Genomic DNA, 23,776 nt, shown 5'->3' on the forward strand with positions numbered 1-23,776 from the left:
ACAGCCAAGGCTACATAGAGAAACCCTGTCTTGTAAAGCAATTAAATCAATCAATCAGTCACTGTGTCACACTGACAACTGTTTTTAGGTCTGGGGTCATCAGCGATAGACTGCTGAATATCTTTCTTCTGTGCCTTCTCTTTCCTTGGTTCGTCCCTTGCTTGGCCCCCTGTCTGAGGACAGCAAGATGGACTCCCATTCTGCGTATGGAGGCAGGCTTGGTTGGCCCCAGCACTTGGAACACTCGTCTGATGCTCACTGTGTAGCTCTGGCAGCTACAGAGTTGTGGCCACCTGTCGCGATGGCGCGGTTCCCACGCACACCATGGTGTGCCAGCTCAGCTCAGCGGAGCTGCCAGGCAGAGGGTGGTGAAGAGGGCCAGCTTGTACAGTGTGCTGCTTTCGCTGAAAAGGAGGGCTTTCCCCTCCGGAAGGAGTGCCAAGTCGGAGGCACATGCTTCGTTAAATTGGTCACATCTGTTGGCACTCGCGGGAGTTAGTGCTGACAAGTGTCTTTCTGTTGGTTGGAGTTTTCTTCCCCTTCCCTCCTTCAGTGTTTACAGCCCCATTGGCCTGAGGGATTGTGTCATCTTAGCCAGCAGAGACATGGACCTGTGCAGATCACCTACATCCTGCATCCTGAGCTGCTGCTGCTTGTTGTGCTAGGTAATGGTCCTAGAGTGCTCCTCCTCAAGGTGAAAGATGCAGGATGCCGACGGGCAGCTCAGTCGTGTTCCCCTGTATCTCCTGAGCTGAAAGTCTAGCCGTCTGGAAAGTTGGGGCTGGGAGCTCCAGTAAAGGTACCCGAATAATCAGTTACCTGTCTTAGGGAAGCTGTTTCTGCACAAAGGTTATTCATGAGTGCAGCTGTACTGGAGGTTTATTTATTATTTGTTTATTTAGTTTTTACTGTTTCTCACAGTTGCCTCTAGGTTTAAAATTCATTTTCCATATGCTTCTTATATTACATCTTTTTTTTTTAAATTAGCCTCTTACGTGATGGGGATACTTCCATCTCGAAGAGGTTTGAGAGGTAAATGAAAAATGGAAAGGCTTGACTTCTGACTGTATCTGTTCACACTGAGAAGATTACTGACGCTTTAGCGTTGTTGCCGAAGAGGAAGTGTGGCAATATAAAAGGCTTCTAAGAAGCCATTAGCTAGGTTCTATGCGCGAGGTGGCCCTGGTGTTTCTAAGAAGCCATTAGCTAGGTTCTATGCGCGAGGTGGCCCTGGTGTTTCTGTCTCGGTGCTGAAATGGGCACCTGGAATGGGAGCTGCTAGCACTGGTTAAAAACAGAAGAAGCCCACAAGGTCCGCATTCACCCGGGTCGTGTGCCTATGGGCTGATTAGCAGTAGCTGCTTTGACAACCCAAGATTAAATCTTAATGTAGGGGAATTGCGTAGATAAAACTATGCTAGACGGGGTTGTCCCAGAACTCAGAGCCAGTTTCTCAGTTGACGCTTTTACCCACCCCCCTATACCTTGCCAGTGCTGTGTATGTTGACTGACCTTGGTTTATCATGCACAGGCATTACCACACGTTTGTGAGGAAGGCCCCCTCCCCCTTCATTTAAATGACGTGATTTTAGAGACTTATTTATTATTTTATATGTATGTATGTGTGCCTCAGTGTATGTACTTGTACCACATGCAGGCAAGCACCCGGGTGCAAAAGCCAGCGGACGTAGGGTCCCCTGGAACTGGAGTTACAGGGGATTATGAAATGCCGGAAATGAAACCTGGGTCCTCCGGAAGAGCAACAACTGTTCTTCGCTGCTGAGCCATTTATTTCCCAGCCCCAGAGGGTAGGGCTTCAGGAGGTCACGTTTCCCAGTTTGGATTCTGGAATCTACACATACAGACATACACAAGCGTCGTCTGTACAGCTCCTGATAAAATCCTGACAGCTCTGTGGCAACGAGTAGAAGACAGGAAGTTGGGTGACTCAGCAGGCTCACTTCGTGCTTTGCAAGGCTTCAAAGGTGCATCGTGAACGCGGACATCACAATGTCCAGGGTGTCGGCGCTTGTGACCTGAGGCTGATTGTGGAGGCTGTAGATGCGGCAGTGCAGTAGGAACATAACAGAGACACACTTGTGCGAGTGGGCTGGGAATGTAGCTCAGTTGGTAGGGTGCTTGCCTGCAGTGCATGAAGCCCTGGGTTCAGGCCCCACCCCCTCACCCCCCACCCCCCACCCCCCACCCCCACCCCCGGCTCCACAAGAGCCAGGTCTGCAGTTGCAGCGCTCCAGAGATAAAAACCAGAGGGTCAGAAATCCAGGGTCGTGAGTTCAAGGCTAGGCATGGATATTAATCCCTGTCTTAAAAAAAAAAAGTATCAAGATGAATTGTAGTCTATCAGGAACGTAATTTTATATGCAGTCAGCATAAAAATGTGAGATATTCTACGATATTTTTCCAGTCTTCAGAATCTTGTGTTGCAGTGTAGCTCACCTCAGCTGGGACTAGATAAGTCCAGGTGCTCATTAGCACTAATGACTTGCTTTTAGGTAGTTGCAGGTCTGGAGTGTGGCTCTCTGAAGCTGTCAACTAGGTTAATAACCGACCGCCCAAGTGTTGCCTTTGATCTTCAATTGCCACTAATTTAAGAGAGGCAGTAACTAATAGTGAACGGATACCGGAGCAGTGCGCCTTGTAGGCTTCTGTTCTGGGTGTGGGGTGTCAGAAGCCTGAGGGGGCGATTGCAGGGAAGGAAGTGAGAGAGGCAGGGGCTTAGGAGCTGTCTGTTGCTGACCAAGAGCAACTTGGAGAGGAAAAGGTTTATTTCAGCTTGCACCTGTACGGCATAGTCACTGGTGACTCCCTGCGGGCTTTACGGCAGTCAGGGTGAGGCAGGAATGGAACTGAGCTCAGCCCGTTTTCCTGGAACCTGTGCAGGACCCGGACTTTAGAGTCGCCTGGACTCTTTCACTTTAGTCACATTATGCACAGCACAGCACGTCGGAAAAAGCGTTCCGATAGCAGTGAACTCAGTCCCACGTGCACAGCAGTTAAAGGCTTGCTTACACTGAGACTCTTTCCAAAGCACGGCTGGGTTCTTTCACGGGAGTGGAAGCTGTTGGCTCAGAGATGGTGCCCAAGAGTCAGGGTGTAGTGAGCTTGCCCGGGGTAAGCATACGCCTGTGGGTGTCAGGGTTGGCCTGGCCCCAACATGATGTCACTTAGCCTGCTGTAAAGCACAACTGGCATATCTCATAAGGATGAGTTCTGTGGTCTGAAATCAGTGCTCAAGACTTAGGGGGAGTGGTCCAAGATAAGTGAAAAACAAAAGTTCTGGAAGATACGCACAGAGCCTGCCTCATCAGGCAGCAAAGGGATCACCAGGTTGTTAAACTCCACCATATTCCTGGCAGTCCCGGAAGAGCGGCTAGCACACCTCTCTCCATTGACGAGTGAGCTGTGTTTAACTTCCCTGGCGTTTCCAGTGCTTACCTGTGTGCACAGGGCCTTTTTGCCCTCTCACTGAAGGATGTCAGGGCAGGAGATAAAGCAGAGACGGTCAGAGATGCTGCTCAGTGGCCTGTTTTTCCTGGGTCACTCAGCCTGATGGTTCACACAGCCCATGACCACCAGCCCAGGGGTGACACCACCCTTTCACATCATTCATTAACCCAGACAACACCCAACAGACCTGCCTAGAGACCAATCTGATGGAGCATGCTCTCAGATGGAGTCCCTCGTCCAGGATATGTTAGGGTTGTGCCAAGTTGACAGAAGCCAGCTAGCGCAGGCATGAGAGGTACAGACAATCCTAGAGCGGCCCTAAGGGAAAACATTTGCTAAAGCCGAGGCTGTGTGTTCTGTTCCCACGCATTCTGTTACGTACGTCAGCCGCCCGTGAAGAAGGCTGTCGTCTTCACATGTGCATAGCGTGTAGCTTTGTGTTAACAGGGTGCCTTCAAGAGTTATCTCTGTGGGGCTGGAGAGAGGGCTCAGAGGTTAAGGGCACTGTTGCTCTTCCTGAGGTCCTGAGTTCAATTCCTAGCAACCACATGGTGGCTCACAACCATCTATACTGTGATCTGGTGCCCTCTTCTGGCCTGCAGGCACACGTGAAGGCAGAACACAGTATGTGTTATAAATAAATAAATCTTTAAAAGGAAAAAAAGTTATCTTTGCTTGTCTTAATGGGGGAACTGGGAGTTTATTTCCTATTACACCCCCAGACGTGGAAATTCATCCACGTTATATGTAAGTAAAACATGCTATTTTTCTAGGAAGATATAAAATGACCTGGGGGACACGCTTTTGAAAATAAGAATTTGGGAAATCATATGATAATTAGGTGAAAAAGGATGGAATGAAAATTATTTATAAGTCAAATCCATAAAAATATAGGTAAAATAGAATTGATAGTGAAAACAAAATCCAAGGCAAAGCCCCCCCAGTTTCAGGATGGCTGTGCTAACTGTGGAAGCTCATTGCAGGCCTGCTTAATTTCATGGTCTCATGGGTTTTTTTTTTGTTTTGTTTTGTTTTTGTTTTTGTAAGTTCTTTACATAAAGTTTGAATAATTAAAATAAAATCCAGGTAACGTGTTGAGGTAGAGCAGAGCGGAGTAAGTGTATTGGCTTCTGCAGGACAGTCAGGCCTAATTCGTGGACACAAGTGCAATGGGATGCGGTTGGACTGGGCACCTTGTGCTGGACCCTGGGACGTGCAACGCCTCACGTGGGAATCCTGCTTAGTGTAGTGGCTTCTGGTAATGGTGGTGGTTCCAACTGTGATCGTTTGGTATTACGTATGTAAGTCATTTTTAAAAATAAAAACCATTCTTCATTTGTTTGATAGAACTAGGTAAATATGCAATGGTTTCTTAGAAATGTTGATTTCCAGGCCCTCTGCCACCTGAACAGCTTGGAGCTAAGCCATGGAGTTTAGAAAGGCACGCCTGCGCTCGGCGTAAAGGAATATATTCCTAATGGGCCAGAGCTTAAGACTGAAACGAGCTGTGTTGTGAGATGTTCCTGCCTGTGCTGAAAGTTACTTAAGTCAAGGCCAGGTGGCCCCCTGCTGGAAGCATCCAGAAAAGGGTTCTCTTTCCTCCACCCATGTGTCGCAGCTCCACAGTCAGAATGTTCAGAACAGTTCTCAGTGGTTCCTCCGAGCCAGGCAGAGTTGCCAGCAATGTACGTAACCGCAAACTTGCTGCCAAGGATGAGCTTGTGGGACTGAGTAGAGAGTCCAAAGGGGCCCATGGCTTGCTAGTTGACGTCCTCAGGATCCCTGACGAGAGGCCTGGGTGAGTTATAATTCTGCTTTTTTAGCATGGTCTAAGCTCAGGCTCCAGCGCCTGAATCCTGAGCAACTCTGGTTAAGGCAGCGGTCTCCTGTTAGGCGTGATTCCCCTGACCAAGGTCATTTATTTGCCCGTTACCTGTAACGCAGCTGGGTGGAGGCTCCCCTGTTGTCTAATGAGTAGACGTGCACTAAATTCCCTGTGATACCTAGCCTTGTTCCCTCACAACAAAGCATCAAACAAACCAAATGTCTATTGTTGAGAAATGCTCATCTGGGGCAAAAACAGAAAACCCAGTGTCTGTAATACACTGAAGAGTGCCCTGATGGCTTGTGGGTTATTATTACAGCAGTTTATAGGCAACAGCCCCTCCTAATTTAATCTGAACGGGTCAGTTAGGGACACCTACCCACAGGCAAGCAGGCAGGCAGGCGGGCTACTTGATTTTGTAATGGCAGTAAGGTGTGAAAATCTGGAAGGGAGACTGCATGGGAAAGTGGGGGTGTGGCTTCACAGCTTAAGTGACATTTGACAGCTTTATAAGGCAGGCGGGATTTTGCCAGAGGGGTACTAGCCCACGGGAACAGGCAAGCAAAGCAAAGCAGGAGTCTGCTGAGTTGGCTACTACGCCTGGGATGGAATACAGACCATGGACTCGAGAGGGGTGCCAGGTGGTCACAGCAGCAAAGCCACTAATGAAAGCCCCAGTCAGGAGGGTCACCCTTAGCCCGAAGGCAGCAGCAGGTGTCAGTCCTGGCAGAAAGTGGTGCTGCTCCAGCTTTTGTGAGTTTCCAAGGGGTTCAGCTGTCTAAAGACCTCATCACCTTGACAGGTATAGCGGCCCACACACAGGGGCCATGAGGCTGAGATCACCTCCAGGGCAGGCCAGGCTGGGTGGTTATTGGCAAGACATGAAAGACTTCCTTCCAGCCTGGGGCTTTGCCAGCCAGTCCTTCATAAGTAATAAGACTTACATCTAGTCTGGGTATGCATCGTGCATGTGCTTACACAGACACATAGACACACACACACACACACACACACGCACACGCACACGCACACGTGTGCACACACATACACACACTTACATCCAGTCTGGGTATGCATCATGCATGTGCTTACACACACACACACATGCACGCACACGTGTGCACACACATACACACACTTACATCCAGTCTGAGTATGCATCATGCATGTGCTTACACACACACACACACACACACATACACACACACTTACATCCAGTCTGGGTATGCATCATGCACATGCTTACAATCACACAAGCACACACACACACACACACACACACACATATACACACACATATGCATACATTTACTGCTGACTTCTGGGTGTTGGCTTCTGGAGTGAGAAATTTAATGAGAATCATGGTGCACCTTAGAAACCGCCCTGCATACTTGGCACACTTGTGCCAGTGTGATTTACCAGCCACTCCCCCTGTCTGTTGAGCGAAGCCCCATGGAAATCCCATCAGCAGACCCTGTAGTTTCCACACCATAGCGAGTGATTTTTAAAAAAAAGTGTTCGCTGTTTTGTTTTGTTTTGTTTTCTAAGATGAGGTCCCTCTGTGTAGCCTTGGCTGTTCTGGACTTGCTCTGTAGACCAGGCTGGCCTTGAATTCACAGAGACCCGCCTGCCTCTGCCTCCCGAGTGCTGGGATTAAAGGTGTGCGCCACCATCACCTGGCTTGTTTAATGGTTTTTATGTGAGCATATGGCTAAGAACTTGGTTCCACAGTGAAAAAATGCAACTTCCTTTCCTGCCCCATTGTTTTCTTCACTGGCTAATTACTACAGTTAGCTTCTGGAGGTATGCTTTGCTTTCCTGTAACTTACAACCCAGCGGCAGGTCCTTCCACCCTAGCTCTCCTCTCTCCTTTCCTGAGGTAAGTTCATTGCCCCATTTTATAGATGAGGGGAGTAAGTGGAAGTGACTCGTCAGATGCTGTGTGTCAATAGTGAGTGGCAGAGTGGAAGTCAGAATAAAGTTCTTGGTGTGGCACCCAGACACGCTGATGATTGGTTCTCCCGAGAAGGTGCAGTGCTAGTTCACTTAGGAGTACTGAGGGCCTCAGAGAGGGGCCAGGAATGAGTCCTTCCTGTGACGCCCTGTCCCCTTCCAGTTGTGATTTCTGCTGACCACAGACAGCAGTGGCACCTGTCTCCTCAGAAAGCAACTTAGTGGCAACCGCCTGGCGTCCCGTGTTTCTCATCAGTGTACTGTGGAGCGGTATTTCGACTTGCTGTTGACGCTGAGTCCCCTTAACAGTTGCAGCCCAAAAAGACTCAATGGCCCTGACATTGATCCATCCAGCAGTAGCCGTGCAGCCTTTGGTGGTAGGGTCAGAGCCGTTGCACACAGGAGCAGACCCTGCCTAAGCACTCCAGTGTACAGGTCCCAGTCCTTGTCCCTGGCATGATGTGTGTGAGCATTCTGAGCTCCTTTTCTGTGACAGCAGTGGGGACAGCTGGAGTCACTCTGCAGTCGGATGGGTTGTTTGCAGTCTCAGTGTTCATCACCACTTAGAATGGTCCTGGAGTGGTGGGCAGTGGAGAAGGAGCTCACTCCATGGGAACTACGGGCTGTGGTGTCTGTGTGACCAGAGCTGACTCAAAGCAGTGCTTCTCAATACCTTGAGATGGGACATATGTCCAGCCAGAGTATGGGAAATGCACACTGGCCCACCGGGGACCAACAGTTTGGTCCAGAGCCAGGCTTCAGAGAGCGATTCTGCGAGGTGTGTGCAGCAAGATAGAGCTTGTAACATGGTGTGCATGTTCGTCTCTCACCAACAGGCAACAAGGAGGGCGCGCATTCTTCTACCTTCTGGGTGTTGCTGAGTATCTTTCTGGGAGCAGTGGCCATGCTGTGCAAAGAGCAAGGAGTCACCGTGCTGGTAAGAACTCGGACACACATAGGGCCTGACTTTTGTACACGCCCGTTCCTTCCAGGAGAGACGCTGTGGGCCAGCCCACTCCTGTGGCCTCCTGCTTCCATGTGCCATCATCGGCCTGAGGTTTTGCCCTCTTCTGGGCCAACAGTCTAGGCTTCCACAGGGCTGGCATTTCAGATGGAGAACTGACAAGGTCTTCTGACCCTGACTAGCGAGTGGTGGAGATTGATCTCTAGAAGGTTCCAAGGGAGAAAGCATGGTTCCTTCTTGTACAGCAGTCCCTTAGGAAAAAGGTGAGAGAAAGGTTGTTGTTGAGTTTCCTGGGACACTCTCATACTTAGCAGTACTGTGTATAACAAGGAGTTTCGCCAGCCACCGAAGTCCCCTGGGCACCCACAGCCTCGGCTCATCCCTCACCCAGACATGAACCGTGAGACCCCGTGACTTGATTGAGAGTGCTGGTCCTGCTCAATGCTTGTCTTGCTTTTGTGGCTCCAGCAAACACATTCTAGCACGGTGCCTGCGGGGTAAGCACTGCTCCACAGAGCTGAATCCTCAGCCCCTGGCTTCTTCACCATCCTGCATTCACACACCAGACATTTCTTTATACAACCCAGGATACATAAAGTAGGTATATAACGTAGGCTTACAAATCAAACACTTACTGATAACGAATCATAAATTTATTTTAAAGCAATCTTTGGTATGCCACAATTTTACCATCTATTAAATAAGTAAATGTGCTTGCCATGAGGTAGATAAGCATATTTGTATAACAAATCTAACCCAATGAAATACTAATTTGATACCTAAGTGCTTTTGAATGATACTAGGGAAAGATTTAAAGTGCTTATTTCCATAACTAACCCATTACCCTTCTGTGAGAGTAGAGAACTTGATATGTAAAGAAACTGTACTTTGGGGGGCTGGAGAGATGGCTCGGAGGTTAGAGCACTGACTGCTCCTCGAAGGGTCCTGAGTTCAATTCCCAGCAACCACATGGTGGCTCACAATCATCTATAATGTGATCTGATGCCCTCTTCTGGTCTGCAGGTGTATATGCAGGCAGAGCACTGTATTCAAAATAAATAAATAAATACTTTTAAGAAAGAAAGAAACTGTACTTTGTGGCATGCAGTAGTCAGGAATATGAGCCAAGGTGTTTGAGGCACTGTGTGGTGTGACAGTGTGCCCGGGGCCGAAAATGCGCAGTGCATGTTCGGAACCCAGGCTTCAGTGAACTTGAGCAGTGGACCCTGGATGACGGCCACTACAACCACGTTGGACTCTTCAGTGATTTGATTTTGAATTAATTTTTGGTTATTGTGTATTCAGAAACTTTTTGGTGCCAGGATTTTTGCATTTAACTTTGCAGTCTCACGTGGAGTCATGGCTCATGGTTTAAGAAGCCTTGGCCTACTTAGTTTAGTATTTAAAAATGTGTGCAGAGGCCAGTGAGGTGGCTCAGCAGGTAAAGGTGACTACTGTCCAGTCTGATGACCTGAGTTTGCTCCTTTGTCCTCTGACCTCCACACATGCCATGGGCTCCTGCCCACCCACGCTAAGTAAGCTTCTTAGAAAGGCTCTTTGTGTGCCTCTTTACACACCTCACAACTCTGAGAATTGAAGCTTCTGTCTGTGTATGGAGGACAGGTGTCATCTCCCCTATTTTTAAATTGTGGGGTGCATTCTATTTGGTAAAACAGAAGTGAAGCCATGTTCATGGAGCAAATTCTCAGTGACTCTTCCAGTGGGAGAGAGAAGCAGCCGCTAAGCCACACCTCACGTGGACGCTAGTGAGCTGAGTGCTGAGTGTGTTCGGCTTGCACAACCGGTGGAAGGAGGCAGGAGGGCTCCCCACACAGGCAGGCACCCCATGTATAGGTTTGATTTGAGTAGAGGCTGGAGTTGGGTCTGAGGGACAGAGACACACTAAAGCCCACGCCCTCTCCTCCCATATAGCCTTTGTTAGCCTTGTGTCATCACAGGAAAACTTACAACCGGAGGTATGAGCCAAGAAATGGGAGGCCAATATGCATGTGTGTATGTGTGCGTGCGTGCATGCGTGTATGTGTGTGCATGTGCTCGTGTGTGTGTGTGTGTGTGTGTGTGTGTGTGTGTGTGTGAGTGCATGCATGCGTGGGTGTGTGCATGGGTGTGCAGCAGCATCCCCCCAGCTCATTAGCTCAGGGTCTCCACCCACTCCCCAAGCCTGCTTAGCAGGAATCTCCCTCAGCCAAGTCTGCTCCAGAATTTATTAACATTAGAAACGCTGAAGATCAGGTTGCATTTAAATGAACTAAGAGCATTTTGATGCTGTCTCTAACTTGAGTGGAGAAGTGAGTACCAATCTTTGTTTGTCTCAGTGCCCCTGATCACGTGACTGTATCACCCCCTTGGCAGCAAGGGTTGGGGGAGGGGTCCCCGCATCTCCAGGCAGAGAGATAAGCAGCATGAGAACGTAGTAGCAACAGCCAGTGAGTGCCTGTCTTCCGGAAAACAGTTCACAATCCAGCAGAGATGCTCTTCTGTGACCCGTGATGATCATGTGTCAAATTAGGGAACGAAATCAGGATTCTTTGAGGTATTTAACCCGGCAGTGGCCTGTGAAGTGGATAATTAGTGACTCCTAGCATTTATGGGAGAGAGTTAACCAGGGTGTCAAGCCTTGCTCTGGAAACCACAAATTACCACTGCCTTCTGGTGATGTCGGATCTTCCTCACTGTAAAATCCCGTATTAACCACAGCCCCGTCGGGTGGGGGCCGCTTCACCGGATACACTGGATACTCAGACTCCTTCATGCAGACTGGGCAGGGGTTCCAGGAGATGACAGTGCCCACCAAGGTGACATTTACAGAAGGTCACTTCCAATAGCCGTCAAAGCAGCCTGACCATCTTGGTACCCGTGGGTGCTGGTAGTGTAGGCGGAGTCATGGTAGCCACCCAGCAGTTTCCCATAAGTCATTTGTTGTTCACCTAACAATAGTGGGCAGTTCTGCATGGTGTCCAATAGTGGGCAGTTCTGCATGGTGTCCAAGGAGGCTTGCTTGAACACACATCAGCATCTTTTATGTGCAAGTGTCCAGAGTTACTCTAGACAGCTGTGTCACAGCCACAGAGAGAAGAGAGTCCAGCTTTTAAAACTAAAGCTCCAGAAGAGTGTGTTCACTTCTCCCCAGGCACCCATGTGACCTGACCTGACCTGACCTGACCTTGAATTTTCCCCTCCGTAGGGCACACTTGAGGATGGAGTCCAGCCATGTGCCCAGGGAACAGGAAACACTAGTGGACAATTAGGGATGTGCCTGAGAGATCCAGGGCTCCGTCAACCCACTGAAGTTCCTAAACAAGGCTGGCTTGGCGAGACTGATGGCTGCCTTTCTCTCAATGCTTCATTATTGCCCAGGGAGCTGACTGCTCTGTTTCCGCTATAGACAAGGAATGGGGGAAGCAAAGACTTCTGGGGAACTTTCCATGGGAGCCCAGAGTTTTGGCTGTTCTAAGTGTTACAAAGCTTCTAAACGTTGCCTGTGGGATTGTTACTGCGGGACACCCAGGAGACTATCGCTGGCAGGGTCCACACTATGGATTAGGGTCAACTAAACGTGCATGTTTCTTCCTAAATACCTGGGAGTTTGTCAGTGGTCATCTTCAGTTTTCTCGCCTGGGTCAAATAATGGAAATGTGACTTTAATTTCCGCCCTGTCACAGCCAGGCTCCCTCCAGGCTAACTGTAAGGCTTTGATTCCCAGGGCTTGAATGCTGTGTTCGATATCCTGGTGATAGGCAAATTCAACATCCTGGTAGCTGTCCGGAAGTTCCTACATAAGGACAAGTCAGTAGAGGTAAGTTACCTATTTCCTCTCGAGCCTAGATGTGGAAAATGTCAAGTGGCAGGCAGCTTAAACTGCTGTCTTCCGGGTGCTTCTTGTGATTTGGGTTCTAGAGTAGGCAGCTTTTAGCGCACTGTGCTCAGTCATACTTGGGCTGCTGTGTTTACTTATTTTGCAGTTAGTCATAGTGTCCTATGACTAACCTGTGGCTCCAGCCCTTTCCCTACTTTTTTATTTTGAACCAGTCTAACTTGCCTAGGCTGGACTTGAACTCTGCATAAGCCCCCACATAGACCACATGGACCAAGGTGGCCACTCAGCCCCTAAGTACTTGGATTCCGCGCTGTGCTTTAGTTGAAAATCCTCAGCGTTCTGGTGTCCTTTCAGAACATTGGTGTGCTCAGGAGTGGAGGCCTCCTCTTCCGAATGACCCTGCTCACCTTCGGAGGCACAGGCATGCTTTATGTACGCTGGACCATCATGGGTACAGGCCCGCCGGCGTTTTCTGAGGTGGACAACCCAGCCTCCTTTGCTGACAGTATGCTGGTTAGGGTAAGTATGAGCCTAGACTCCTTTTTAGTTCATTTTCTTTCCCCGTCATTCTGTAGATTAGTGGTTCTCAGCCTACAGGTTGTGACCCTAACATGGGGGTTTCCTAAGACAACTGGAAAACAGATATTTGCGTTTCAATTCATAACAGTAGCAAAATTGTAGTTATGAAGTAACAATGAAAATAATGTTATGGTTGGGGGGTCGCCACAACAGGAAGAGCTGTATGAAAGGGCCTGAGTGCCAGGAAGGTCGAGAACCACTGCTGTATGTCCTTAATTCTTCCCCGTCTACATCCCAACGCATCACCACAGTCCCGAGTCCCTAATACGTGGGCACGTCCGTGTTTTACTGTTGTTCAGGCAATTCTAGACAGCTTCTTATCCACAGTGGGACGGCTGTGTGCTGCCTCCTCATATAGTTATCTCTTGCTGTCCATGGGGAGTTAGTTCCGCGAGCCTTACAATCCAAACTCCAGGGGTGCTTGAGTCTCTTTGATAAGGTAAGGGTGTTGGCATATGACCTACTCACTTCTCCTCCGCCTTGCTCAGAACTCTCCCAGCCTTCTGTGCTGTGCCCAATGTGATGCCTGCTCTTTGTTCGTGATGAAGTGACTGTACTCACTTCAGTGGCCTTCGGACCTTTCTGGAATTCTTTCCTTCCAAATGTTTCCAATCTGCTTAAATTCTAGGTTTGCTGAATCTGTGGATCAAGGCCCACAGAGAGAGCCCCAACCATAATTCCTTTAATGAAAAGAAGGACCCTCCCCCTATTTTGTGCTGCCGCAAGGGAACCTGGCATGACTGAATTAAGGCAAATGTGGTAGCACAAGATAGTTTAGGAGTCTGATAGTGTCAAGAGTACTCACTTAGGTCTGCCTGTTTTTCTAAGGATAAGGATTTCAAGCCCCAGGTTCTTGGCTGTGTGTTTTACAGTAGGGAGGATGGCCAGGGGTGAGTGCACTGGTGATGCTATGTAAATGAGCCACAGCCTGGCCAGAGATATCACTACACCTGCATCGCCTGGCCCAGAGGCTTGGCTGTATTTTTAGACTATTAAAATCTGGATGCATTTAATAAATTACAGATTACAGCTCTATGCTCAGAAGACAAATGGGCAGTATTTTATTTTACACACCCGCTCCCTGGAACAGAAGCTTATGAGTGCCTCGGAAGTGAAATTAGGATATGTATGTTCTTTCAAGTTCAGCATCAAGTAACTGTTTGTTTTTCCTTTGACTGACAGGCCATAAACTATAATTACTACTATTCACTGAATGCCTGGCTGCTGCTGTGTCCCTGGTGGCTGTGTTTTGATTGGTCAATGGGCTGCATCCCCCTCATTAAGTCGGTTGGTGACTGGAGGGTAATTGCTCTAGCGGCACTTTGGCTCTGCCTAATTGGCCTAATATTCCAAGCCCTGTGCTCCGAAGATAGCTGCAAGAGAAGGTGAGAGGCAGCCAGGAACTTTTCACGTCTACCCAGAAGCATTTTGCTGACTGAACCCAGCACTCATCACTTTGAACAGCTCTGTGCATCGGATAGATATATAAGGACATTTGCTCTGAATTTATGTCAACAACAAGGCAGGAATCCGTGGTTGGCTTCAAGTAGTGGGGAGGGGAGTTGGAGGATCACATGACTGCCATGCGCCCTCCCCACTCCTAAGCAGCACTTGGGGCGGGGGTGTGGGGGGGTCTCACTGTAGGAGGTAAAACGTAATTTGCGGTCAGAACAGAGGGTGTAATTGACTGTGTTGGGCCCCCAATTTCACAGTCCTCCGTCAGAGAAGCTCTTGTGAGTTCCGTGCGGGTCCGTCCTATTGTCCGGCACAAAATAAAGTTGTTTCCCCAAAAAGATGCCCACGCTTTTTCAGCAGATAAGATCTTTTGCAAAGCGTTATCGAGAAAATAATTGGGGAAAACAAAACATGTTCTGTGAAGATAAAAACTGTTTGGGACGGCTCCCACAAAGCCTAAGTGGCACATGAATATTACATGAGCAATTTCTCAAAACCCATGACCATCTCCTGCCTACCTGTATGCTTAAATCAGCTGATGGTTCTAAAGAGCAACAGACTTCAGTCCCAATCACTTGGGGGGTATGTGTGAGAGAGAGAGAAATAGGACTTAAAACAAAATTCTGTGAGGCATGGAGTCCCAGAAGGAACCCCAAATGGGTCCTCCCTGCTTTGCTTACACTGTCGCATCATAGGAGACACAGCAGTACAGAGCTGGGAGATGTGTCTCACCTCAGGGTGTTCTTGTGCTCGGCTGGTTCTAACATAAAAATGGTAGTTTCTTTCAGATTTTACAAAATTTAATATACAGATCGGTATTGTTCTTGTTAGGCAAGTGGGGGGCGGGGCGTGGTTTCATTAAAAACTACATGGGTTTATTTGGGACCAGTGTTCACTAATTAAAGACTAGGTTAAGTGTAGTCTTTCTGACTTCACTGATGCACACATTATGATTGGGATGTTTTTCCTGTGCGCTAGCTGCTAAGTATTGTGCTCTGTGTGGCCAGCTAATTAATTCCCTTTTGCTGATAACTTTATCTTTGCTAAATCAATGGCAAAAAACAATGAACGGCCTCTGCTGTTATGTCAGGTGAAGTGATTTTCTTGAAAAGTCTAAAAGTAGCCACTTACGCAAACACTTTCCGTCTTCCAGAATCCTTACTCTGGGCTTGGGATTTCTTGTGATCCCCTTTCTTCCCGCGAGCAACTTGTTTTTCCGAGTGGGCTTCGTGGTTGCAGAGCGTGTCCTCTACCTCCCCAGCGCTGGCTTCTGCGTGCTGCTGACGTTTGGGTTTGGAGCCCTAAGCAGACACACTAGGAAAAAGGTACCATGGGGCTGGGGCGGTGGTTCAGCGGGTGAGGGCCGTGCAAGCGTGAGGACTGAGTCCCAGCCACAGCACCTGTGTAAAACACTTTGGCAACGCCTGCCTCAAATCCCAAGCTTGGGAGCTCCGAGCCAGGCAGACCCTGGAAACTCCCTGTCTAGACAGCCTAGCAAAACAGCAGCTTCCAGGTTCAGTGGGTGGCCCTGCCTTGAAGAGTGATGAAGGAAGACACCTGATACCCTCCTACGGCCTCTGCACGGGCAGGGCGGGTCTCTGCACCCATGTGCATGCGCCACATGAACGTACACACACACATACCACCCAGAATGCCGCCGCAGAGAACTCTGACCCCCCCCCCCACACACACACACATGTGCCCTTACTCACGACATCTGCTGACTCTGTTCAGAAGCCGGTTGCTGCCATCATCCTGGGAATTCTGCTCATCAGCGCACTGAGATGTGTGGTCCGCAGCGGCGAATGGCGGAGTGAAGACCGGCTCTTCCGAAGTGCTCTGTCTGTGTGTCCCCTCAATGCTAAGGTACCTTGCCCACCGTCCTCCTCTGCAAAGTGCTCGCTGCAGTAATGGTTTAGGACCCTCGGCGGCATTGACCAAAGCAGTAACTAGTCTTAAGGCCATCATTAAATACTTGGGGGTGGACGGGGGGAGGGGGTTATTGTATTTTTCTTTTCCCTCAGTGAGTTTGTTAAGCTTCATTACGTTCAGCTAAAAAAAGTTACCAAATTCAAAAGAAATCATTTAAATCCAAACAGCGTCAATAGGCAGATTTATTGAAACTTGTGGCCATCTACCCGTTGCTATTTTGTGGCCCCACCTTGAAGGCACTGGAAGTCGGGATGTCTCCCCTCCAGGCTGAGGCTGGGTACAGCCCCATCCTAATCTTCTAGAGCACTCTCTGGTGATGGGGGAGCTGGCCTTCCGCAGGCTCTGACATGAAGGTGCCAGTACTTATGAACAGGATTGGAAGCTGAGAGCTGACCACGGCACACACACTCCACCCTGAGCTCTCTGCTAGGTGATGCCTCTCACCAGATTAGAGAAGCATGGGCGTATGTGGTTTAACATTGGCAGTGTTTTTGTTGGAGAGATCCAGTGGGGACTTTCTCTCTTGTAGTTTTTTCTTCGTTAAATCTGAGCTTCCCACTTACCCAGCTTGGGAATTCTCAGTTCTTTTGTGTAAGGAGTGATGCCTGCATGCCAGGTTTCATGACCCTAACACGGTAGCCAGCACGTAGGAGACCCTTGGGAAATGTTAATTCGTTTGGCTTCTCTGGCAATAAGAAGAGAATTCTGTTTGCTGGGGTTGAGCCGAGGCTTTAGGGCGCTAGTTTCCTGTGAGCATACAGATCATTGCATCCCACTGGCAGCTGCCTTAGCTCATCTGACTGGAATTGCTTAGCATGTGCGCATGTGACCTTCTGGATGGGCAGAGCTTTCTGAAGATCTCTGTTCCACGTTCTGTAGTTAAGGAAAGCAATGGTTTCAGGCCAAAGTTACATAAGTAAACTACTGAGCACATCACATCCTCTTGTGGCCCCAGAGTGAAGATGAGTCTATAAAAGCTGTCACCCCTTGCTTGTTTTTTTCTTTTTGGTTGAAACATTTCATTCATGTTTTATCGTTAAGATGTCTTACCAGAACGTGTGCAGATCAGTCACCATCGTTGTAAGTTAGCTTCAGCAGCAGTTTAGTTTCATAGATGTAAGATCTCTTCACGTTTCCTTTCTCACATGGACAGCACCAACTGCCCATTCTGTTTGTATCTTTCCTCACCATGGCGAACTCTGGTCTCTACACAGGGCATTGTAATTAACCCTGTGATCCTCCCTCCTGCTAAGGACATAAATAGAAGCTATAGCTTTATTTCCCCAGATTGGAGAAACTGAGGCATGAATGGGGGAAGCTGGTACTACTTAGGTCAGGTATTTGGGTGGCTCGGGAGAGGTCCAGCATGTTGTTTTGGTGTGCGTGGATGGCCATAGTTAACAGTAGACATGGAATAAATGTATTCACAGTCTCAGTCTGAAATGAACTGAGCCACAGTAGACTGGAAGACAGAGGATACACACATGGGTGTCACTCAGTCACAAGCATATATGTCTCTCTTTTTACCTTGGGGCACACATGAACACCTCGAGTGCTGAAATAATCATTCTTTTTCCAGAGCCTTTGTCAGCCATTTAACATAAGCATGGTAGAGTTTCTTCTGATGATTGTTTCAAATGTTTCTCTATACACTGGTGTTGGCGGATTGGTGTGTGGATCTCAGGGAGGAACTCTCTCTTTGGAAACGCTGCATCCTTTCACCCCCATTCCAGGGGATTCCTTTTCTGCTCTGGTCTCCACTCAGTAGCCTTGGAATAGTAAGTCAGTGGTTGGCACCTGCCTGCTGTTCAGACCCAGATATATAAGCTGAGACTCAATTTGTTGTTGTTGTTGTTGTTGCTGTAAGATTGAGATATCAGTATAGGTAGTGCTGGTCCTTGGCCTGCCTTTAAATTACCCACAGTGCCTTGTGTGTGGTAATTGCCTAATATTAATTATTGAATTGGGCCAAATGGAGATTGTGTTCATCACAATCATTCCAAGTACGGAATTTATTGGCAGTCATTTTAGCTTTTAAAGTTCAGACATATGTTGCATTTACTAATATTAACCCCATGATACAGTTCTAAGTTAGTTATTTTAACAATGAAAGGATCACATACCACCCCAAGGTATTTCCTTAAGGGTGATTACTGGGTTTTTATGTTTAAACACTTTGGGTTTCTCAGTCTTCAACCTCAGCGGAATATTTGAGGCAGTTTCTAAAGCAGTGGTGTTAAAAGTGCCTTTCACTGTGGGCCCTGTTACTTTTTTCGCCTGTGCATGTCATTTGGTGCCTGCTTTAATCTGGCTTCAGTGTCTTAGCATGTGAGGTGCAAAGGAGCTGGGTAAGCAGACTCTTCCTTCTCTTCTACCGAGGTAACGAGAGCCACTCATTTCCTGAGCACCACCAGAAGCAGCCTCGGCGGCAGGTTTGTTTGGCCCAGTCTAGGCAGCCATTTTCTTTTCACAGAATTCCCCATCTAAGCCACAGAGTGAGGTTGGGCGTCTTCTAATTTTGGACTGCCTTCTGGGCCTGAATCATGTTACTAACCCATCCCACTTAAATCACATGCTGTTGGGCTTTTCACAGTAGCCTATCCCCCGCCCCCCCCACCCCCACCCCCACCCCCACCCCGGATCCGGGACTGCTGTCCTGAGTGCCAGGCAGAACCCTGGCTGTGCTGCAGAGGGCAGCTGAACTCTTTTTGAGAGTGGCGTTTACAGAGAGAGAACAAAATTTACCCCAAACAAAGGGAAAGCAGCAGGGGAGGCTGGAATCCTATCGACATCTGACGGAAGCTGTGCTAGTGTTCTGGGGACCAGGAGGGATCTTTCTCGGTGGCGTCCTCCAGCTTTTTTTGTTCTAGTGTGCACAGAATGAGATGATCTTCACAAATACTGTGTGCCTGCCCTGGCAGTAGTGTGTACCGAGCCCCTTCCAAGCTGCAGGGTAAGAATGAAAATAGCTAAGAATGGAGAGTATTATAGTCCAGGAAGTTTCTGTCACACTGTGTGTGTGTGTGTGTGTGTGTGTGTGTGTGTGTGTGGTGTGTGGTGTGTATGTGGTGTGTGGTGTGTATGTGGTGTGGTGTGTGTGTGTGTGGTGTGTATGTGGTGTGTGTGTGTGGTGTGTATGTGGTGTGTGTGTGGTGTATATGTGGTGTGTGTGTGTGGTGTGTATGTGGTGTGTGTGTGGTGTGTGTGTGTGGTGTGTGTGTGGTGTGTATGTGGTGTGTGTGTGTGGTGTGTATGTGGTGTGTGTGTGTGGTGTGTATGTGGTGTGTGTGTGTGGTGTGTATGTGGTGTGTGTGTGTGGTATGTATGTGGTGTGTGTGTGGTGTGTATGTGGTGTGTGTGTGGTGTGTATGTGGTGTGTGTGTGTGTGTGTGTGTGTGTGTGGTGTGTATGTGGTGTGTGTGTGGTGTGTATGTGGTGTGTGTGTGTGTGTGTGTGTGTGTGTGTGGTGTGTATGTGGTGTGTGTGTGTGGTGTTGATGAGTACACATTACATCAACCTAGTAATTCTCTGCTTAGGATTTCTTTCATTGAATTAGGCAAATATAAATGTAGCTATTTTAAAGGACTTTGCGAAAGGAATCTGTAACACATGAGCTTTTAGAGTAGCACACTGCCTCAAACCGGTGCAGAAATCCAAGAACACCTACAACAGTCCTCTTAACTGGGCTGCGAGTAACAGTGCAGGACAGTTCCTTCTCAGAGTACAGTGCGTTTAGGACACTGCTGTTTCAGGGTTCAGCCATTGGTCTCAGTTGCCACAGTGCAGTGCCCGAGACCATGAGCCTCCCGCAATGGAAATTTGCTTTGAAGGCTAGAAGCCCGAGACTGACGGTGTCAGTGAGCCTGCTTTCCCTGCAGTCTCTCTGAAGCATGTAGTGACAATTTCAGAATTTTGGTTCCTTAAAAAGAAAAACCACAGCAATTTTATAAGAATATGTTTTCATTTCCAGCCCCAGGTGTGGGGACTAGGGCTGCTTCGCAGCAGCTGACTATGGTTTGCCTCACGTTCTAGCAGAGGCATGGTTTTGCCAGCTGCAGATAGTTTCTGTGACTGTGTGACCATTGGAATCCTGGCAGCTTCTCAGGAGGCATATGGATGCTCAGGCCTCGGGAGGCAGGGTTGGTGGCGCTGGGTTGTTGGTTGTTGTTGGTCGGGTTTGCTGCAGTTAAGTAGTCACGCACACACACAAAAAAAATACAAAATTAAATACCCTGACAGAGAAGATCAAACTTGCCCCCCAGGAAGTGGACGACACCCCTAATCGGCAGGAAGCAGTCTGAGGATACTGTCGCCCCCTTTCCATCCCCTGACTTTATTCAGGGATCTCTTTCCTTTCCTCTGTACTCTTTTCTTTCTTATCTAGTGTTAGGGGGTTGAAAGGGAAGAAGAAAAATGGCTGAGAAAGGCGGAAGAAAGAAGAGCCCACAAAGTAGCCAGGCCTGTTAGTTCTCCCGTCCCCTCACGGTGTCCTTGCCTGGCCGTCTCTGTGTACAGCCTTCATCTCTGTCTGCATCCAGTCAGACTGGATTGGGGGGGCCCCATGTGACCCACTTCTTTTTTATTACCACTTTAAAGGACTGGTCTTCGCAGTCACATTAAGAAGCCCTGTGCCTCACTGTATGAACAGTCTGTCCATGGTGCATAACCGAAAACAGTAGTTGGCTTCGGGAAGAAAAACAGGCAGTGTGGTGAGGCGTTCAAATGGCCCAGTACAGTCAAACCCATCTTCACCAGCACCTGGGGAGCAGGTGTACTGTGGTGAGACAAAATAGGCTTCGGGACTAGGGTTCAGCTTTGCAGTGTCTAATAAGATGCAGAACACAAATGCAGTTTATCAGTTCAGAAGAGAAGGCACCTTCTTCAGCTCAGAGCCACTGTGACAAGAAGATACTGGCAAGGAGCACATCAGGTTTTGGTGGCCCTTGGCATGAGGTAATACTGTGGTCCATCATTTTCCCTGAGTCTTCCTCTCTGAACAGAGGTGTGTTGCATCCTTGCCTGGGATCACTACTGCCTCTTATGTTTCATGGTTCTGGGAAGAGTTCTTGACCATAAGTTCAGACCTCTGATGATCTTCCTCAGCGCCAAGGCCGTCTGCCTTCTGGTTTCAGTCCAGATCCTGTCTTCTTCTTCTTCTCCTCCTCCTCCTCCTTTTTCTTCTCCTGCTCCTCCTCCTCTTCTTCCTCCTCCCCCTCCTGTTCCTCCTCCTCTTCCTCCTCCTCTTCTTTTTCTTCTTTCTCTTCCTCCTCCTCTTCCTTCTCTTCCTCCTCATCTTTTCAAAAGTGTTTTTAAGATAGGGTCTCAAGTAACCCTGACTGGCTCTGGACTTCCTGTGTAGCCAAAGATGGCCTCAAGCTGATCCTTGTGCCTCTGCCAAGTGCTAGGACTGCAGACGTGCACCACCACACCTGACACTTCTCTGTAATGTATTCTGAGCCTATGTGTAACTGAGAAAATGCTCCGTGTCGGCTTCCCACGTGTCCTCATCTTAAGGTGGTTAAGAATTTCTCATTGATTTGCAACTATGAATCCTATTTCTTCCATCCTCAAATGGCTTCTTTACTCCTTAACAATCATCTTATATTCTCTTTCATTCTTAATAAACATAAAACTCCCATAAGTGTAGTATCGGCTGCCCCCATGACTTGCAGTGCTACCAGAAGAATAGGCCAGACCAGCAAGGACTGGATTTAGGGGCTGTAAATGACGGGCATGGGCCTCTCCAGAACAGCCTCCTTTTTTGGCTTTCTGGTTTTTCTCTGGGTTGTCACAGCCATTTTCCTTCCTGTCATATTTTACAGCTGTGTCTGCTTGCCACCTCCCTGACTTCTAGTCCATTCCACAGCTTCTCACATAAGCCTGTAATCCTTCCACCAGTCGGGTTTTTTTAGTTACGGGGAGGGCTGTCTTTTTTTAGTTCCTTTCCCCTCTGTCTTCAGTTAGAAGATGCAGTAGGTGTCCAGCTCTGAACAAAGAAGTCTATGCTGATGGCCAAATGGTCACCTGTGCTTTCAGGTTCACTACAACATTGGCAAAAACCTGGCTGATCAAGGCAACCAAACAGCGGCCATCAAATACTACCGGGAGGCAGTGAGGTACACACATGCATGCGTGGATGTCACTTCCTGGCACGCCTGTCGATCTTTGCTGGTTTCTAACTGTTGGGTGAGAACAGCTGAGCCGTAACAGCAACAGCCTGCCTTTCTTTCTCTCCGCTTCCAGACTAAATCCCAAGTATGTTCACGCCATGAACAACCTTGGGAATATCTTAAAAGAAAGGAATGAGCTACAGGAAGCTGAAGAAATGCTGTCCATGGCTGTCCAGATACAGTGAGCAGTTTTTTTCTTTTCTTTTTTTACTGTACTACCAGGGACAAAGAGTGAATCTCTGGGTTTGGACGGTCATCTAATCTTCTCTTTTTCTTGTTTATCTTTTGTGTGTGTGTGTGTGTGTGTGTGTGTATATGTATGTATGTATGTGTGTGTATGTATGTGTGTGTGTGTGTATATATAATTTTATGTTTTTACAGGCCAGACTTTGCAGCCGCGTGGATGAATCTGGGCATTGTCCAGAACAGCCTGAAACAGTTTGAGGCCGCAGAGCAAAGCTACCGGACAGCCATTAAACACAGGCGGAAGTACCCAGACTGCTACTACAACCTCGGGCGGCTGGTAAGGGCAGGCTGCCCCCAGGTTCCCGGCACTTAAGACAGAATGACCCTCCTAAACCCATCCAGCACTCTCTGTGTTATGAAAATCCTCTATACCCGTTCACCTCATTTGAACGTAGTGATTTGATTTCCTTGTATGCACTGCTGAGGTTCTAATTAATGAGCCATCCACACCAAATGAGTTTATAAATCACAAAGACAATAGATTAAATGAAAATTCTGGAAAACATGCTCCAAGGGCCCACTTCCTGATAAACATTATTTTTGGTTTTTAAATGTGAAATGAGAGAGAGAGAGTCCTGTATCTAATTTCTTTCTTCGTGTTTCTTCTTTAAGCACGACTACTCATAAACTGCAACCAACCCCTCTGAATAGCCACCATCCACCCTTCTCCAGGCTCTAGTATGTAAGCGTATGTGTGTGGTGTGTGTGCACACGTGCACTTTTCAGAGGAGATTATATATATATCCAGAATTCCAAATGTCACACAGTTGCAGAAACTATCTGCAGCTGGCAAAATCTCGCCTCTGCTCGAGCACAAGGCAAATCACAGTCAGCTGCTGCAGACAGTCCAAAGCAGCCCCACATCCCTGCATCTGAGACTAAGACGAAAACATGTTGCTATGCTGTTTCTGTGCTTTTTGAAAGAAACTAAAATTCTAGTCCCCCCAGCATGGCCCAGCCTCTAGGAAGGACTCCTCGCTGGGTTTGCCCTGAAGACCATGTCAAAGCAGAAGGGAGCCCCAGGAAACACCGGCTGTCTGGGTGTTTAATAGAAGAGTGGGCCTCCTTTCTTACCGTGATATGAATAACTTTGACCCTTAACATGTTTGTTTCTGGAACGATGGGCTATGGTTTTGTTAGCTGCACAGGCAGAACGAACAGAGCAAACAAAATGCTGAGACAGGTGGCAACAGGCAAGAAGGCCGACTTTGTCCCCTTGGACACGTCACCTTAAGTGGGCAGATGGTGCTTGTATTATAAGTTTTAGAATGAAGTAGTTCTCACGTTCTTATTTAAAAAAAAAAAAACACAAAACTTGTTTTAGTTGTGCTGTAGATTAGGAAGCC

General features: G+C 48.2%; 1 protein-coding gene across 2 annotated transcripts in view; it reads left to right on the forward strand.

Moving 5' to 3' along the window:
• Nucleotides 1–23,776, forward strand: part of TMTC4 (transmembrane O-mannosyltransferase targeting cadherins 4) — a 60,455-nt gene that overhangs the window by 21,610 nt on the left and 15,069 nt on the right. The window contains exons 6-14 of one of the 2 annotated variants that reach the window (XM_084767904.1): nucleotides 8,083–8,183; nucleotides 11,935–12,027; nucleotides 12,403–12,567; nucleotides 13,810–14,012; nucleotides 15,236–15,407; nucleotides 15,817–15,948; nucleotides 22,051–22,130; nucleotides 22,258–22,365; nucleotides 22,566–22,707. In XM_084767904.1, the coding sequence (XP_084624030.1) occupies nucleotides 8,083–8,183; nucleotides 11,935–12,027; nucleotides 12,403–12,567; nucleotides 13,810–14,012; nucleotides 15,236–15,407; nucleotides 15,817–15,948; nucleotides 22,051–22,130; nucleotides 22,258–22,365; nucleotides 22,566–22,707 (1,196 nt within the window). Of the gene's footprint in view, nucleotides 1–8,077; nucleotides 8,184–11,934; nucleotides 12,028–12,402; nucleotides 12,568–13,809; nucleotides 14,013–15,235; nucleotides 15,408–15,816; nucleotides 15,949–22,050; nucleotides 22,131–22,257; nucleotides 22,366–22,565; nucleotides 22,708–23,776 lie in introns of both variants that reach the window. The other variant, XM_084767903.1, reaches the window with a different exon arrangement.

Source organism: Acomys minous (assembly GCF_964271855.1).
Source record: "Acomys minous genome assembly, chromosome: 18".
Lineage (NCBI taxonomy): Eukaryota > Metazoa > Chordata > Mammalia > Rodentia > Muridae > Acomys > Acomys minous.